General features: G+C 52.4%; 1 protein-coding gene across 4 annotated transcripts in view; it reads left to right on the top strand.

The window, feature by feature from the left end:
- The window catches only part of REEP1 (receptor accessory protein 1), a 64,683-nt gene extending 48,121 nt beyond the window's left edge, over window positions 1–16,562 (top strand). For 3 of the 4 annotated variants that reach the window (XM_035547475.2, XM_050710651.1, XM_050710650.1), the window contains one exon: window positions 16,117–16,562. In XM_035547475.2, coding sequence (XP_035403368.1) covers window positions 16,117–16,127 — 11 coding nt within the window. In that variant the 3' untranslated portion in view covers window positions 16,128–16,562. Of the gene's footprint in view, window positions 1–318; window positions 1,318–16,116 lie in introns of those variants that run through there. The other variant, XM_035547473.2, reaches the window with a different exon arrangement.

Here is a 16,562-nt window from a genome sequence, read left to right as displayed (position 1 = left end):
TTGCCCTTCCGTGTGTCTGTAAAGCAGAACAAATTGTAATTCTCGTGGGCAGATCCTGAAAGCCATGTGTGATGGACGATTTTCATGTATTTCAGGGTCAATGCCTTAGAATATTTCTCATGCGGCTTTCCTGCACGCCTTCCTTCAGTGAATATACCCTGTAAAATACCTGGTCAGTGAAAAAGTGCTGTCTGTGGATCGATCCCCATTTCTCAAGGAGGTTTCTCAGCCATAGTAACAGTGCTCTGTCTTGTCACTACCTCCTGAGAAGTTTCTAGACAACCAAAATGTCCCTTTTTATGTTTTCTTTTATTCTAGCCTTTATTTTCCAATCCAGGCATCTGAGAAACTGCATGTGGGTGTGCTGGGATCTTGATGATTTGGGTGCCGTGCCCATAGCCCTTCTTCTGCCATTTGTTCATTCCGGTGCTCCTGCACTCACCCATTTCCCTGCACCCTCCATTCCTACCAACCCACTACAATCCTCTGCAAGTGCAGCTCCCAAAGCCACTGAGTTTACAAAGGATCAGTAGCAGGGACAGGAACCCGAAGTGTTATTTTGTCTGGATGTGCTGAGAAGCGCCGATGTACGTGGGGTTTGCTCGAGGAAGGAGGCGTTGCTAGGCCGTAGCCAACCTTGCAGATGGGAAAGCCAAGCACCGCTGTAGCAGTTGTAACCCTTTTTACTTTGAGACTGGCATCTCCGCGCCTGGGAGCGTGTGTGAGCATCACTCACTGCTGCAGGGGTCGCAGGCTTTGATGAAGAAGTACATACACATACTGCCTGCGGCGGTGCTTTTGTAACTTTTCTGAAAACACCCTTTGTTTCTCTCCTGTGGCTCTCAGGGATGCACAAAGGCTGAAGAATCTGTTTTCCATCTAGCACAGGCTCTTAATTTTCTCAGGACGAGAGGCAGCAGTGCCAAGGAGAGATCAGGAGCCTTACGAGAACAAGAAGTGCTGCCCTCGGGCCATGCAGCAGGCCAGCTGAGGCCACTCGAGCCATCCAGTAGTAAAGAGCTATAGGCTTGGGAAGAAATCCTGAAAATGGTGTAGCTGGGCTCCTAAGGCAGCCAGCCCTGGGAATGTCAGGAGTTATTTTCTCATGCTGTCAGGCATCTCTTGGGTTTTCCTAATAAGTCCTGCTGGGGAGCTGCCCTACTGCTCTTGGCCTCGGGCTGTGGCAGTCCCCGAGCTGGGAGTCTGGCTGCTGGGAGAGTGTCCTGGGGAAGCAGTGCTGCTGCGTGCCCTCCTATATACACTGCCCCGCACTGCTGCCAGCTGCTGGCAGTGACAGGCCTGACCAGAGCTCTGAGCTGACCTAGCGTTGCTGTTCTTGATTTCTTGAGTGTTCACTTTTCTGTTTACACGTCTATATTTTTTCTTGTTGGTTAAGCCAGGGACTTGTGGGACCCGCAGTAAATTAATTCAGCGTTTGATTCAAATAAAAAAATACTTTCTTTTACAGTTTCTATGGGATTATTTTTAACTCAGACCAATTTGCTGATGAACCTCACAGGGGAGCTCCAAAACAACTCTGTTAAGGCACCTTTGGAGAGATGTAGTATGAAGCCAAGTGGTGAGGAACGGGAAGCTCCTCAAGCCAGCTTTGCCACTGAACGACTGGTACATGCCTCACTTAAAACGATGTGGCGAAGACAAGAGATGGCTCTCTAGGTCAGGATTACAGTTTAGATGAATCCCTATACCCTAAGCACTGGAAAAACAGCCGGATGTGGTGTGGGACTTGGTGTTACTCAGTTCCAGTCCTGTTGCATGACTTTTTAAGAGCAGATGCGATATTTAAAGGAAAGTGATTTGGAAAGACGGGGATAGAGAGAGGTCTGCTGCCTTCCCTGCACAGAGGAGACAGCTGAAACTCAGGTTTGTTGGTATGAAAACCCGCTCCCACAGTGAGCACCAGGAGGGGCTTGGGTTCTGCTTTCACATCTCTCGGGCGTGCTTCCAAGCCCACCGAGAAAACCCTCCTGACACCGGTGGGCTTTGGCTCTGGCCAAAAGCTGGCTGCAGGACCATGCTATACCCTGACTGCATTAAATAACTGCTCGGCTTGTTTCATTTCCATTGTTGTGATTTTTTATAACGTGACTGGTGCTGGTTAGATTGATTTGTGACCCTCTGAATTCCCTTTTGACAGAAGGGAATCGCTGTGTGAAGAGCTTGGCATTCAGTTAGCAAAGACCACGGGCAGACACAGCGAAGGTTTATTTTTGCCCGCTGAAGAGTGTCTTGTGAGGTCAAGACATAGAATATGCCAGAGGCTGAGACAAGGAGAATTAGCTCTTCCTTCCCGGTACCTTTTGCTGCTTTTTCAGTAGCTGCATCCACCCCTTGGCCAGGCACCGAAGGCAGCTGTGCTGTTGCTTGAGCAATCGCTGAGATGCTCGGCGAGCTGAACCCGCCGTCTCTGCTGCCTTTTGTGCCGACAGCTGAGCCATGTTCACACCCATCCCACAGAAAGACCCCGCTCCTCCTCCTCCCTGCACCCAGCCAAAAACCACACGCAGACGACACGAGGAGCAACGTCTGCTTCACCGTGCCTTGAAACACGTGCGTGAAACACACGCACCTTCCTTCAGCACACGCCAAGGAAACACGGGGGTTGCCCCTCCTGCGTGCAATGGGCCGACCACCTGTCCTCTTTATCTGAGCCCTCACTTTGCTCCTAGCTCAGCGTTTCTCCATTTAGCCTCTTGGCAGCCCGATGGTAGCCTGTGGTATTTTAGCCTCGATGCATGTTCCAACCCGTGCTTCTCCTCCGGGCAGAACTGCCCCTTTCGTTTGGGAACTGTAAATGTCGTGTGGCTACTCGTCATTATAGAGATCTGGGAGCTCCAGAAAAGCATTTCTGAATATTTTTCAAGGCAATGCTGTTTTTCTGGCAAATGCCCAGTTACAACCCACATGCAGATGTCTGTATTAACAGCGGGGGCTTTTGCACTTCATAACGTTGCGTTACTGCCTTGGAGACATCCCGGACAGTGCAGGTAAAACTTGTTCCCTTCTGCTGTGACTTGAGGAGTGGGATACTGGCCACAGAGCTCAGTCCCACAGCTGATGCAAACATATGGGGTGGTTGCTGATCTCAGCTGAAACCTCCAGTGTGGGCTGAGCACTGAAGCCAGCCTTTATTTTGGGACAGTCAGGGGGACATCCCCCAGCAAGCACATTTGCACTGCTTGACGGGACATCGGTGTCCAGAGCTGACACTGCCTGGGCCAGAGTATCACGTCCTCCGACGGCACCGTATTGCCCGGACCGAGTGCCCTTTCTGCTGAAGCTTACCTCAGGCAGAGATCGTCCTTAGCTGGGGTGATCTCAAAGCAGAAACATGCAGTGTGCTTTCTGACACTCCTCTGTGCAGGAGAGTCGGGGCTTAAGTCCAACTTAAGCTCTAAAGGCTTTGCAGGACAGAGCAGAAGTGTGGGAATATCAGTACTCAGGATATTCCTGGATATCTCTGTCTCCGCTCACCAGAAAAACTCTAGAAAGATATATGAGAACAGCCTGTATACATACGTTGTACGAGCTCTCAGAAAATAAATTGTCATAAAATTGAGATCGGTTACCTTCTATGTAAAATCAGAAGCTAAACCCACAGAAATCAAAAATCAGCAGACTCTATGTAAAATCAGAAGCTAAATCCGCTAAAAATCCCTTGAGCTGGCCCATCCTCCTGTCTTCTGTACAAAGGCCGTAGCCTTCATGGCAGCATCAAGCCAGCAGGAGCCAGCAGACCTGCTGAAATGATACAACCCAGCTGCTTGCTTCTGCCCCATACCATCCTTTCCTTTGGACACATAAAAATCTTGTTTGCATACCCTGACCCCAGTCAGGGATTTGGTTCAGACTAAATGCTGTTTCTTGCTTCCAGGCAGCTCTCGACCTGGGACAGGTCCTCAGACCTGTGAACAGCAGCAGAGATCAGCACTGGGGCAGGGAAGGTGGAGGCTGCAGCGGGACTTCTTGCAGCAGCAGTGCTGGCTTGGGCTGGTTTAAAATAACTGTGGGACTATGGGGGAGCTGTCAGTGCAGTGCGGGATAATCGGGACCAAAGAAACCACACAAAACTCAGACCTTTTTTCTCCAAAAGCCGCTTTTATCACTTACGTCGCTGTGAGGATTAAAGCGGAAGGCTCAAACTGGACGTGGTTCCTAGGCTGCTTCCTGAGGCAGAAACCAGCCACAAGGTGAAGCTGCAAAGGTCACAAATTTACAACACCTGTGAGTCACCCGCACTGAAGGACACAGAGCAGCTCCCTTGTTACTTGCATTACTGCAGTTCCACTGCAAAGCTCCTCGGTGTGTCCCTGATTTAAGAAGGTCAGGGATCTAGGAATGTATTTTAAAGGTTGGGCCAGATGATCTCAGAGGTCTTTTCCAACCTAAGTGATTCTGTGGTTCTGGGTTCCTTCAGAAGCCGTGAGTGACTGCGCCAGTGCGCGCAAATGTCCTGCCTCAGCCCACTGAACAAAACGTCCAGGCACGCAGCAATACAAGCCCCAGGACTGCACCCTGTGTTTGTCATCATGCAACCTTATACATTGCTTCTCCACGCTCCCGGTCCCCTCTAGCCAGGAGTTATTTCTGTTTCGTGATGTGAGAGCAGGGCCTGGGTACGCAGTGCCAGCCTCAGCACCCGTTAGCACGGCCTCAGGTGAGCCCCGAGCTTTGTGCTGGCGAAGAGAAACGATCGTCTCCACACAGACAGGAGCCCTGGAGTCCACCTCGGGACTTTCCAGCAGAGGAAGCCACGCTAAGCGTTTTCTGAGAGGCGGTAGCTTCCCTGGGTGAGTGCCTAACGCTCAGCTCCTCTTTCAGTGTGCACGTGTTGCTCGGTGTGCCGACTCCTCAGAGGTGAGTGCCGGATTTCCTGCGCCCCGATACCCACGCGTCCCTTCTGGGCATGGCCGCGTTCCCCAGCCTGGCTTGCTCCTGCCGCCCCTACTCACCGCGTGTCCTAACACCAGGGAGTGAGCGAGGGGAAGGCCAGGCTGCGAGCCCCTTTGTGAGCCGTGTGTGTGCTGATGGCAATACTGCGGTGCTGCTCACCTTACTGACCCGGGGTACCCAAGGGAGCGTTTCCCTGGAGAAAACCCTCCCTCCTTTCTCTTCTGGAGGCTGTGCCGCTGTCCTCGCTGCACCGGTGTCACTCCCCCACCTCATATCACCAGTCAGGCTACTGCAAAACCACGGGGAACTCAGCAAGAGCATCCCTCCCTCGGCCCCAGCCCTGTCGTGCTCTGTTCCTGAAGGCTTGGCACACGTTCCTGCGTTATTGGCAGGACATTTGTGTTTGGGGCAGGCAGGACAAATGGCAAAGCCTAGAAGCAGACCCTGGTATGATGAAATACACTTGAACGGACTCTCCCTGCTTCGGTTTGTGCTAGAGATGTTTTTGTAAAACGTCCCGCTGTCCCCAGCACTGCTCACGTTTATAAACTTAGGGGCGTAGCAGGCAGCTCGGCTGCTGGTGGTCTTCTCAGCACTGTGGCAGCCAGCGAGGCTGCGAAGAGCCGAGCCACAGCCCCTCTGCGTTCTGTCCCCGCGGCAGATGAAAGGAGAGGGAGGCCTCTGCCGTGGGCATGCCGGAGGATGGGGCTGCCAAGCACATTGTCCGGGAAGGAAGAAGAAACCCAGACGGGCAGCGTCTTGTTGGTGGAAACAGACTTTGGTAATTCCTGCGCACCCCAGCTCATGTGCTTCTTGTTTACTGTGCACGCTGCGGGCAGGCCGGGGCCTGAAGTCAGCCCCGGGGACTGAAGGATCGCGGCGCTGCCACCGTGCTGCAGCCGCTGCTGTCTGTGAAAAGGCAGTGTCACTCCCAGGGCAGCCGGCTGTGCCACGCAGCATCGTGCAGCAGTGATGTTTGGCGATCCCAGCCCGACCCTCCGTCTCCTTGCACACCGTGTAGGTGGCGAACCGAGCCCTGCGCCTGCTTCGTCACCCTCCCTGTTCTCCTTTTCCAACTCTTTGCGCTAGCACATTGAGTGTGCCACTGTGCAGGAGAACGAAGCCCGTTTAAAGCTGCATCTGTTTACACAAACCTGAAACACCTGGATTCGTGGTACATTTTTAGTAGCACCCTTCTAATTTGAGCCTAAACCGATTTTATGGATTTGCCTCTTTAAGGGGTATTTATAAAAGAATCGTTGAATCCCTAAGTGCTTCATCGGCACGAATTAATCTCAGGGAAGTCATTCAATGATGCTACAGCGGTAGTTAGCCCAGTGTGTTTACGAATTGGGCCCAAAGTCATGTTGGTCTGGTTTAAATTGAGTGCTCTGTCGCTCAGATTGGCCTGCCTTTGTTTTTCTTCCTTGACATAATGCAGTCGCTCAGGCCGTGTCAATAGCAGTACGCCGAGGCTCCATCTCCGAGGGTTCGTTCTGCCTGCACGGGCTGCCCGCTCTCTGTCTCCAAGGCGATGGAAGCATTAATGCGCTCAGACAAAGGCCTGCCATCGCCAGTGCTCCTTTGTCAGGGCAGCTTTGGTCGCTCGGGGACGGGTCCCTGGCTACGTAATGTGAACGTTTTTTCTCAAAGCCGAAAAGAAGGAAGGTGAAGAAAGAAGCCACGTTTGCCTAGCCAGGACCGAATCGTTCTGCACTGTTGGCTCGGATCTTCCCTTGGTTCAAACCTTTGTGTGGCCACTTTCAGGACACAAACGTTACAAGTGCTCGTTGCCAAAGAGTTTATAATCTAAGCGGGCAGATAGTCAAGCCTTACATCAAGCAGGATATTAGAGGCTGTCGTAGGGCCGTCAGGCGGCCTTCTTGGCAGGAGCAGTTCCCTCAGTGCTCTTGCAGGTGGAACGGGATTGTTTCTCTTGCTGTCTGACTCACAAAAACCCCACAGCTCTTAAGAGAGCACAGAAGCCTGCCCACCCAGCTCCTAGGTAATATCCCGAGAGAGGCACCGACGCGTTAACAAGAGCTTGGGCCAAAGCCCGGCTGTGTCCTGAAGCTGTGGCCCCCGGGTGCCGTGCAGCGGCTGGAGACGAGGCTGAGTGCGGCACGAGGTATGGGAACAGATCTGTCCCTGTCACGGTGGGCTCCTCTGCTGCTGAAGCTGTTTGCTTCACCAAAGAGGAGCTTTTCCCTGCCCAGCCGGCTCACCACAGCTGGTCTGCACGTGGCAAGATATCGACACAGCTCAGGACCTTCATCTGCTCTGGTACCTTCACGAAACACAAGCGTGTTCCTCTGGGCATCCTCCCACATCTTCTTGACAGCTTCTGTATCAGCACCTCTTGCTCTTGTTCAGCGCCTTGTTCGAAAACCTTGTTCCAAGCTCCTGCCAAGAAGCCTTTACCCACGTTTCTGACGAATCCCTTCTATGTCCAAGGCCTGTGGAAAGCCAACCCGCAGCCCTCAGGAACAGCAAGGCAATTCCATGAGTGCTTGCTTTCCCCTTCGGGAAGGACAGGGTGAAAATCTCCAGGGATGTCTGTCTGTCTTTTGGCAGTGCCCGGTGAATGCTTAAGTGCTGGGCAACGCCAAACAAGCCTGCTTGGGCCTTGCGTTTAAGAAATAACGAGTTTTCCAGTCAGTGCTGTGATCGCAACTAACTCAGGTGCTGCTGGGGAGAGCTTCCTTGGCATGGCTGAGAGGGGGGAACGATTTTAGTCTTTGTAGAGGGTAAAGATATTTATAATCCATTGTATATCGGGAAAACTGTGGCTGCATGTATCCGAGGGGGGATTTAATACTGGAATGCTGATCAGGTGCCTCAGGCGTTGTAAGAAACGTGCAGGGTCTTCAGAGGTGAACAACGGGAGTATTTTGTGGACGTGCACCGCAGGGCTGTGCTCCGTATCAGCCACCAAGACCGTAACGCACACCTTCAACCCTACAGCCAGCCAGCCTGGCCTAGGTGTTGCCAGCCCTACACAAGGTGTTGCAGCAGAAAGCCAGCTCTGGAGCTTTCCCAGTAAAATAACGTGGGATCTTCTCCTGCGCTGTCACCCTGCAGGCAAGGTGACAGAGCGCACACGGCCAGCTGTACCGTAGGACGTTCACTTACTCGTGTTTTAAACCAACCACCTTACTGCTGTAGCAGATGTGTCCAGCCCCTTCTTCGTGGTGTGCTGCTGTTCTTAAAAACAAATCGGCTTTTCACCAGGGGAGCTGTTTGTGTGTCCCTGAACGAAACCATTTAAATGGTCTGGGTGAGTTCATTCTTGTTCGTAGCTAGTTCTGCTTCCAGCTCTCGCGCTGGGGATTTACAGATTTTTTGTAACCTTTCTTTCACTGAGCTTAAAGACCAAACAACTGCTTTCTGTTGCTCCAGCCATTTTATTCCTCAGACTTTCCTGTTTAAATGCTGAATCAATTTTTTACAGGCGTGATTTGTGTCAATTTGCACCAGTACCTCCGAATGGCAGTTTGGGAGTTTCTCCGGTGTTTAAAAATATTTTAATATTTATGTTAGTAATTTCAGGGCGGGAAACATTTCCATACAAAATCAGTAGGCTCTTCAAGTACATTTGCATTTTAGCAACCAAGCCAAGTTCAAACATTCATGGCTGTTTAAGAACCTCCAGTTCAACCACAGATGTTATGAAAGCAAAGGTGAAGATTTCTGTGCTCTGAACCAATGTTCCTTCCCCTTCTACACCCAAATGCTTTCCCCTAACAGTTTATTCTTTCCTTTTCTCTATGTAAATATGATGGGACTCTGCTGTAAGTGTTACAGATCGCATGGGTTTTCTTCTGAGCTGTTTGGAATAGCCTAGCACTTAACAACCTAATCACTTGTGGGATGTGTTTTCGTTAACCGGTGACTTTGTTGACGATGCGATTGGACTGGTTTGCTTTGGTTGCGCTTGACTTCAGCTTCGGAAAGTTGAGCTCCTGTCTGCCCCTGTTTTGTGGCTGGTCGAGTTGGCTGCTTCTAATTCCTTGGTTTGGCAATGAAAAGTGTTGGGGAAGGACGTGCCTTGGGTCAATGTCTTTTGGAAATGATGGCAAATTTGTCTTTGTTTCAGGGAAACGAAGCTGATCACCAGTGTACAATAAATATCCGCTCTCTTGCTCTTACTAAGTGCTGTGCAAAGCTCCTTACATGAAGGATCCCCCAGAAAGGCTTAGCTTTGGAGTGACTTCGTCTTCCTTTACAATAATACACCACCTTGTTCCTGCTGGTGTAGTGGCTGTGGCTTGTCCGAGCGCCCCGAGGACTTACAGTGATGGGAGCAAGAAGTATTACCTAGGGAAATAAAGGGGGTCCACCTCTCAAAAGCATTGGGGAGCCGGATTCCCACTGTATTTCCGTGTCCAAACATTTCAGTGTCCAGATATTTATTTATCGAAGTCCTTTGCTCATCTGGAGCTAGTGGGCAAGGCCCTGACCTCTGTTACACTCGTGTAAACCCACAGGAGTCGATCTGTATCCACACGGCAGCACCGGTCAGAGCCTAGTCAATAACAGAGCAAGTGCTGGCAGAGCAGCCTGCTCCAGAATCATTATGTTGTGCTGGAAGGGTTTTGCCAGGGAGATTTTTCAGCCCGTGTAGAATCACCGACAGTAAAGATGACGAAGATCTGGCCCTGCGTTTCCTTGCCCATGTGGGGTTGTTCCCTGTGGTGCATTCAATAGCTTTGATCCCACCTCTGCAAAATGCTCAGGCACCTACTCCAACTTGCAATATGCCCAACTTCAGGACTTCCCGCCCAACATGTTGGTTATATTATATGAGTTCCCGTGGAAGGAATTAGGATAGGGTGATAGGACCTGGAATTAAGGGCTCTTTAGACTGTATACGGTCAGGTTTTGCCTTGCCTTAGAGAGGAGAGGAGTATAATCTGGTCTGGATGCCGAAAAGACATGTTTGCAGGAGGCAGCAGCAGCTTCAGCCTGGGACAGCAGCGGTTTTCCCATCTCTGCAAGGATTCTGCTCCTCCCCGCAGGGGTGTGGAGGCAGAAATGTGGGAGGTGAAGGCACCCCAAAGGTACTGGGCTCTGAGGTGGGCAGTGAGAGCCTCCTGAAGGCGACAGAGCCAGGGTAGGCCCTCGGACTTACACAGCCCCCTCCTGGCTGTGAAGCAGTGCCTGGAGCAGCACACGCTGCTGGCTCGGCCACTTTGGGGACGTCTGATGGTGGCCTGAGGCCCCAAAGCCTCAGATCCTGGAGACAGCTCTTAGAAACACCCAGGAGCTGACTCGAGGCCAGGCGTTGCCCTCGAAAGCTTGTGCCAGCCCTGACAGCGTTTTGCTCTTTGATCTGCCCCTTCTCCAGAGCCAAACCTCGGTGGCCCAGACCCCATCTGTTCACTGTTAGCCTCCTTCCCCCGTAATTCCTCACATCTGCTCGGTATTCTGGTTCATTCCCTGCCTTACTCCCGTCTTCTCCTGCAGAGGACTCACTCTTGGTGTAGCAGTTAGTTTTCATCCTGTAATTGCCCCATTTGCAGAAAACCAACATCAGAGCTGGCCCCTGCTCCGCAGCTCTTCTGAGACGAGTTGCTCCCATCCCACAGCAGCGCGATGCTCCCACAACCACGGGACAAAGTCTGGCTCCCCAGCTCAGTACGAGGTAGGGATTCCTGCAGTAGTGATGTCCTGAGCCAGGACGGGCAGGGGATCCTCCCTTCTCCCCGCACCTCCCGGGGGATGTCTGCACTCAAGATCTGCTCCCACCAGTGCTCAGAAGCTTTCACTCTTCCAGGTCAGTGAGGCTGAAGCAAAACTGGTTCCCACGTGGGTGTTTTTTGGTGCCTCATTCCCAATGACATGGAGCAGGGGAGAAGAGGGCCTCTGCCCAGCTTCCAGGGGACTTTGGGAACCTCTCTGCTGTGGGGTCAAAGCAGCGTGTGCCAGCCTGGGGACTGAGCTCTCCCCCAGGCTTCAAAGAACAGCTCCAGGCCAGGGACGTGATGCTCGGGGTGCTGGGGAGAGTGGAGGAGCCCACGGGAGCGCTGTGCATCTGCCCTGCTGCTCGTGGAGGCACAACACAGCTGGCAGCGCTTCCTGGACGTCTTTGTGACCCAGCACCCAGTTCAGGAGAAAAAAATAATGGGGAAAGCAGTGTAGGCTGGAAAGCATGGGGCTCCCGGGAGCGTTATCAGGGCGACGCTTCCCTCTCTCTCCTTCGGCAGCGGAGCAGCTGACAGCAGGAGAAAGGCCGCAGAGCACCTCTGCCAGATCCTCTGTGCTCCTGCTTCAGCGGCTGGTGTCTCCACAGGGAAGCTCTGCTTCTGGTTCTCCAGCATCCTCTGGCCTGTTCCCTTTTCCCCAGGGAAATCCCTTTTCTCCCCACAGCGGCACAGGGCTGGGTGGGTGTTGGGAGTGCCTCAGGGAGGCACTTTAAAGAAGTCCCGACCCATTTTTGGCACCAACCTGCCCGAAGTCCAGCCTGCAGTCTGTATCTGAGGGACCTCTGGGGAGGTGAGACATGAACTGGTGTCAGGGCAGCGCTTGGCCTACAGGCTGCAGATTTGGGCATGCTTGGTTCAGGCTGTGTCCAAGCTCTGAACAAACAGCTTTTAAAACAAGCTTGACTCCTTTTGTCCTTGGCGTACGGAGGCACCGAGGGCCATCTCCTGCACCCAAGAAGACCTAAGCTAGGCTTCTCCTGGATATCTCACTTCCCAAGTGGAAGGATAGAATTGGAAATGAAATAGAATGTCCCTGGACTGTTTTGCCAAGTGATTTGAAGAACATTTAGTATTATCCTTACAGTCCTATGCAGAAAAAAATAAAAATTCAGCATCATCCCAGGCCTCTCTGCAGTGTGACTGTCAGCATTTTCGGTACCGCTGGGATAAAAGTCAAGTTCCAGCTCTTCTGAGAACCTGTGTCGGTGTATCCCAGCCAGCCCACGTGAGTGGTGATCCAGGGGAAGAGACAGGGGGGCAGCAGCCAGAGGACGGCGTGCACTGCTCTCCTGCAGCATCCGTACCCTGAGCGGAGATCTCATCTCACAGGCTCTCAGACTTGAATCTGGCACTGGCGAGAGCCCCGGTCACCTGCTTGTGAACGCGGTGCTGCTGCAGCCAGGTCACTTCCCCTCGTCTCTCCATTACCTGGCTGAAAGAGCTTTTTGGTTACTCATTTATGTGGCGCTTTAAGGATCTGAACAGATTAATAGCGATCAGACATTTAAGAACCCTTTTGCTGAAGTCTTCGGTCCAGCAGAGTCTTGCAGTGAGGCTGAGACAAGAAGTACATTATTTCTATGAGACAAGAAGAACATCATTTCTATGTATGTTTGCAGAACAGTCTAGTCAGAGACCCAACAATTGTGATTCGTGTCGTCTAAGCACCGAACACTTCCACTCCTGCCATATTTTAGAATAAAAAAAAAAAAGTGTGACTGTCAGTTAAGCTAAGACAGCTCCAGCCCTGCTGGGAAGAAACTGCCCGCAGGGATGCGGGGAGCTTGGTCGCGCTGGGTGTCCCTTTTATAGCTCTTGCTTTGGACTGGCCGCTGAAAATACCGTCTTTTTTCGCTGCCTGGATTTGAGGCAGCAAATGCATCGTCCGAATGACCAGCCCCGCAAAGATCATGTTGTAAATCACAAGGGTAAGAACAGCCACACAGGTGTTAGTGAGCTGTAGTCATGGTCCCGCACTCTGCCTTCAGATCCATCAGTGGTAGCAGTCTGTAGGGTTTGCTCTAGTGACAGGAGAGGACTTTTCCCCACTGGTCTTGTAACAACACAACCTACTGAGAGCCCCTTCAATGCCCGTTGAAGTTTTTGGTTAACTTCAGTGGATCTTAGCCTGGGCTCTTGGCTGGAGCTCTCCCAGCTTGCAGTCAGTTATGGCTGCTGCACTTTCCGCACCCCAGGGAGCTGTCTCCAGGCTGTCCGCAGGGCTTCGGCACTCACTTGGTGTCCTCCAGAGGACACTCCTTCTAGAAACGGTACCTGTAGGAACGATGGATGGAATCAGCAATTCAAGAAATCAATTATTTCATTTATCCCTCAGCCAAACAACCAAATTTCTTCCTAGATTCAACCTCCAGAAAACCAGACTGTGAATCTAGCCTAAATTCCACATAAATAGTCCATGTAGAGCTTATAATGCCTTTGCAAACAAGGTCGTTTTGATTTCTAACCCCACAGCTGCTGTTACTGGAGTGTGAAGTGTGAACTTCCCTATTAATCCCTGGAAGATGCATGGCTTTGCAGTGAGCTGGGGTTTGGTGGGGCGTGAATCAAACCGTCACTGATCTTCCTCGTCCTTTGTCTTCACGTTTAGCCCATAAACGGCCATGTTAAATAGATGTGAACGATAAATATGAAAAGCCACGGCAGGCAAACTGTGAAACGAAAGGCTCTGTGTTCTCAGATGATGAGGAGAACGATTTGTTGCATTGCGCATCCATGAACAAAAGGCCCAAAAAGAAGGATCAGCCCCTTGAGGTACTTCCTGCTGCCAAGGTTCCTCCTTCTGTGAAGTTCTTTGAATGTCTGAATGAACATCTTTCTTTGGTCTAAAAAGAGAGTCCAAAAGCAATACATGTCCAGTCTTTCAGGGGCGAGTCTTGCTGGGGAAACACTCGATTTCCTACGTCTGGATTCCCTGATAGAAGCTTGAATCCACACCTGTGGAAATAATAATTACACAAGGCTTCGGAGTTAGATTTTGAAGTGCAAAACTTGGATCTAGCTCTAAACCATGTAATAATATGAAGGTATTTTGGTGAGAGGATGTGGATATCAACCACTCATTTTTCCTCTCTGTAGAGGAATTATTATTTTCGTCCCTGAGACAAGGTACTTGGGGTGAGAACTGCCAGCACCCACAGCCAGAGAGCTCCCAGTTCAGAGCCTGCTCCCTCTTGCTTGAGTATGCACCTGGCCAACCCCACCAAAACCAGTGACTTCAGGATTTCAACAGCTTTTGAATCAGGCCTGGTATTAACAAATATGGTTTGTTAATGCCCTGGGCAGGGGGGAACGGAGCCACGGCCAGGAGCCCTGATGTAGCGCTGGGATTTGAGCCAGGAGATCTCCACCGTGGGGAAGGTGGTCTGGCCCCCCCTCCCCTGGGGTGGTTTGGCTAGCAGGCACACCTCCTCCTGGTGGGGTGTTGTAGACTCAGAGAATCACTTAGGTTGGAAACGATCTCTAAGATGATCAGATCCACCCGTTAACCCAGCACTGCCAAGTCTACCACGAAACCAGGTCCGTAAGCACCACATCATGTAAATACCTCTGGGGGTGGTGACTCAACCACTCCCCTGGGCCGCCTGTCCCAATGCCTCACGACCCTTTCAGTAAAGAGATTTTTCTTCCTCATTTCCAACCTGAACCTCCCCTGGCACAACTTGAGGCCATTCCCTCTAGTCCTGTCACTGGTTACCTGTGAGCAGAGGCCGACCCCCAGCTCCCCACACCTTCCTTTCAGGTAGCTGCAGAGAGCAATAAGGCCTCCCCGAGCCTCCTCTTCTCCAGACCGAACACCCCCAGCTCCCTCAGCCGCTCCTCACAGGACTTGTGTCCCAGGCCCTTCACCAGCTCCGTAGCCCTGCTCTGGACACACTCCAGGGCCTCGATGTCCTTCTGGTACTGGGGGGCCCAAAGCTGAACACAGCACTCGAGGTGCGGCCTCACCAGAGCCGAGCACAGGGGGACGTGCACCTCCCTGCTCCTGCTGACCACACCATTCCTGATACAGGCCAGGATGCCGTTGGCCTTCTCGGCCACCTGGGCACACTGCTGGCTCTCATTCAGCCGGCTGCCCACCAATACCCCCAGGTCCCTTCCCACCAGGCAGCTTTCCAGCCACTCGTCCCCCGCCTGTAGCACTCCATGGGGTTGCTGTGCTCCAGGTGCAGGACCCTGCTCTGCTCTTACCGTGAGAAGGTGCAGCCACGGGAGCTGCTCTCCCAGCTGCCAAGCGGCCTCCCAGAGGAGGCAGAGCGCCTCGTTCCTGATTTAGGATATTTACCGGGCAGCTGATGGCTGCTTTGCTGTGAGAGCGGGCTGGCTTCCCAAAGAAGCCCTCTTCCAAGCTGCAGGAGGTACTGCTCGAGCTGTCGGGCTGCGTTGCAGGGCTCCTGCTTTACAGATGGAGACTGAGGCAGCAGCTCCGAGCCTGGGTGGATCTGTGGCTGTGGCAGGATCCCTGACTGCCGCACACAGCAGCTTCCTTCTTCAGCTCTGCTCTGCCGGCCGTGCCTTGCTGGGTACAGCCAGCCCAGCCTGGTCCCCGGTTCTTCTGGGGGCTTGCGGTAAAATTTCAGAGAAGCTGTGCTCCTCTGCAGCACCTGGTAACCATTTCTTTCTGTGAATCTGACAAGACTCAGGGCAAGCCGAAGCTTTTCAGAGAGAATTATGCAATGCAAACGATGATTTTTGTTGTTTGCTTTCTTTTCTAACCAATTTCTGTCTCAGTCAGTTCGGTCTGGGGAACGGGGCTCATCAGAGTAAGCCAATTTCACGGGGTTGGTCTGGCCTCTCTGGGGCGTTCGGCGGCTCTCGTGGGCAGGTTGGCCTGGGAGTCTGTCTGTGCAGCTCCACGCTTGAGCCTGCTGCTCAATTTTTAAAGCCCTCCGCAAGAGCTGGCTGCAAGGCACAATTGCAGCAGTCCTCATCCAGAACGATGTCAGCGGAGCGGGCCTGTGCAGCCTCCCCAGCAGGAAGCGGGTCTTTGGAAAGCGCTCTGCCTGGTGGGAAGGAGAGGCGCAGCGTGTTCCGCCTCGGGGGCCCTCTGTGCTTCGCGGTGCCCCGAGGAGCTGTGCCCCCAGAGGGGCCGGACGGAGCAAGGTGGGTGGGAAACACCAGAGCGGGCTTCCTACCAGCGCTTTGCTCTCTGGATCCAGTGGCTGCAGGAATTTGCACCGATTTACCCTGGCTGCTTGGACCATTGTGTGACTGGCGAGCTTTAGCCATGCCTTTAACCAGGTGCCAGAGGGGCAGGTGTTGGTTTGACTTGGGTAAGGGTCTACAAAGGTTTTCTGAAAGGGTTTAGTCCTCAGCTGGTGCTTCATTATTGAGCTTCAGGGCCGAGATGTGCCTCTCTCTTTCTTCGTGCCTGAAACAGGATCGTTACCGCAGAGGTGCCACAAGGACAGGTGAGTTTTAAGGCAAGAAAACGACATTTCCTAACACGCCGATGATGCTTTCTTTGGTCTCTCTGCAGGCACCGCCTAGGACCCTTAGACCTCGCTTCAGGAAGAAAAGTACCTCGTCCTCTGCCACTGAAACAATGTGAGTGCAACGAGCCAATAGCACCAAGATCCACAGAATGTCTCTCTTCTGCCTTAAAGAGCTACTCGATAATAATGTAGGAAACAGCAGCGGGATGGATGTGCTTCGATGTACAGCGTTGTAGACATGGCCTTTCTCTCTCCTCTCTCTGTACCCCGTTCCATGCTTCTCGCGTTTGTCGGTGACATGGTTAGGACAGCCTGACAGAGCCCTGCAGATTCAGAGCCCTCGTTTTGTTTGCAGAGCGTCCCCCCCACTCGTGCTAACCCTGTCGGGCTGTACATTTACAACTCTCCCTTGTGTCTGCATAGCTCTGGCCCTGTGAATGCACAGCGAAGGCGAAAATAATCAGTTGCTCGTGATGATGCATTGACAGTG

The sequence above is a fragment of the Cygnus atratus genome, chromosome 4 (genome assembly GCF_013377495.2).
Source record: "Cygnus atratus isolate AKBS03 ecotype Queensland, Australia chromosome 4, CAtr_DNAZoo_HiC_assembly, whole genome shotgun sequence".
Classification (NCBI taxonomy): Eukaryota; Metazoa; Chordata; class Aves; order Anseriformes; family Anatidae; genus Cygnus; species Cygnus atratus.
This window is presented reverse-complemented; position numbering and strand designations above follow the sequence as displayed.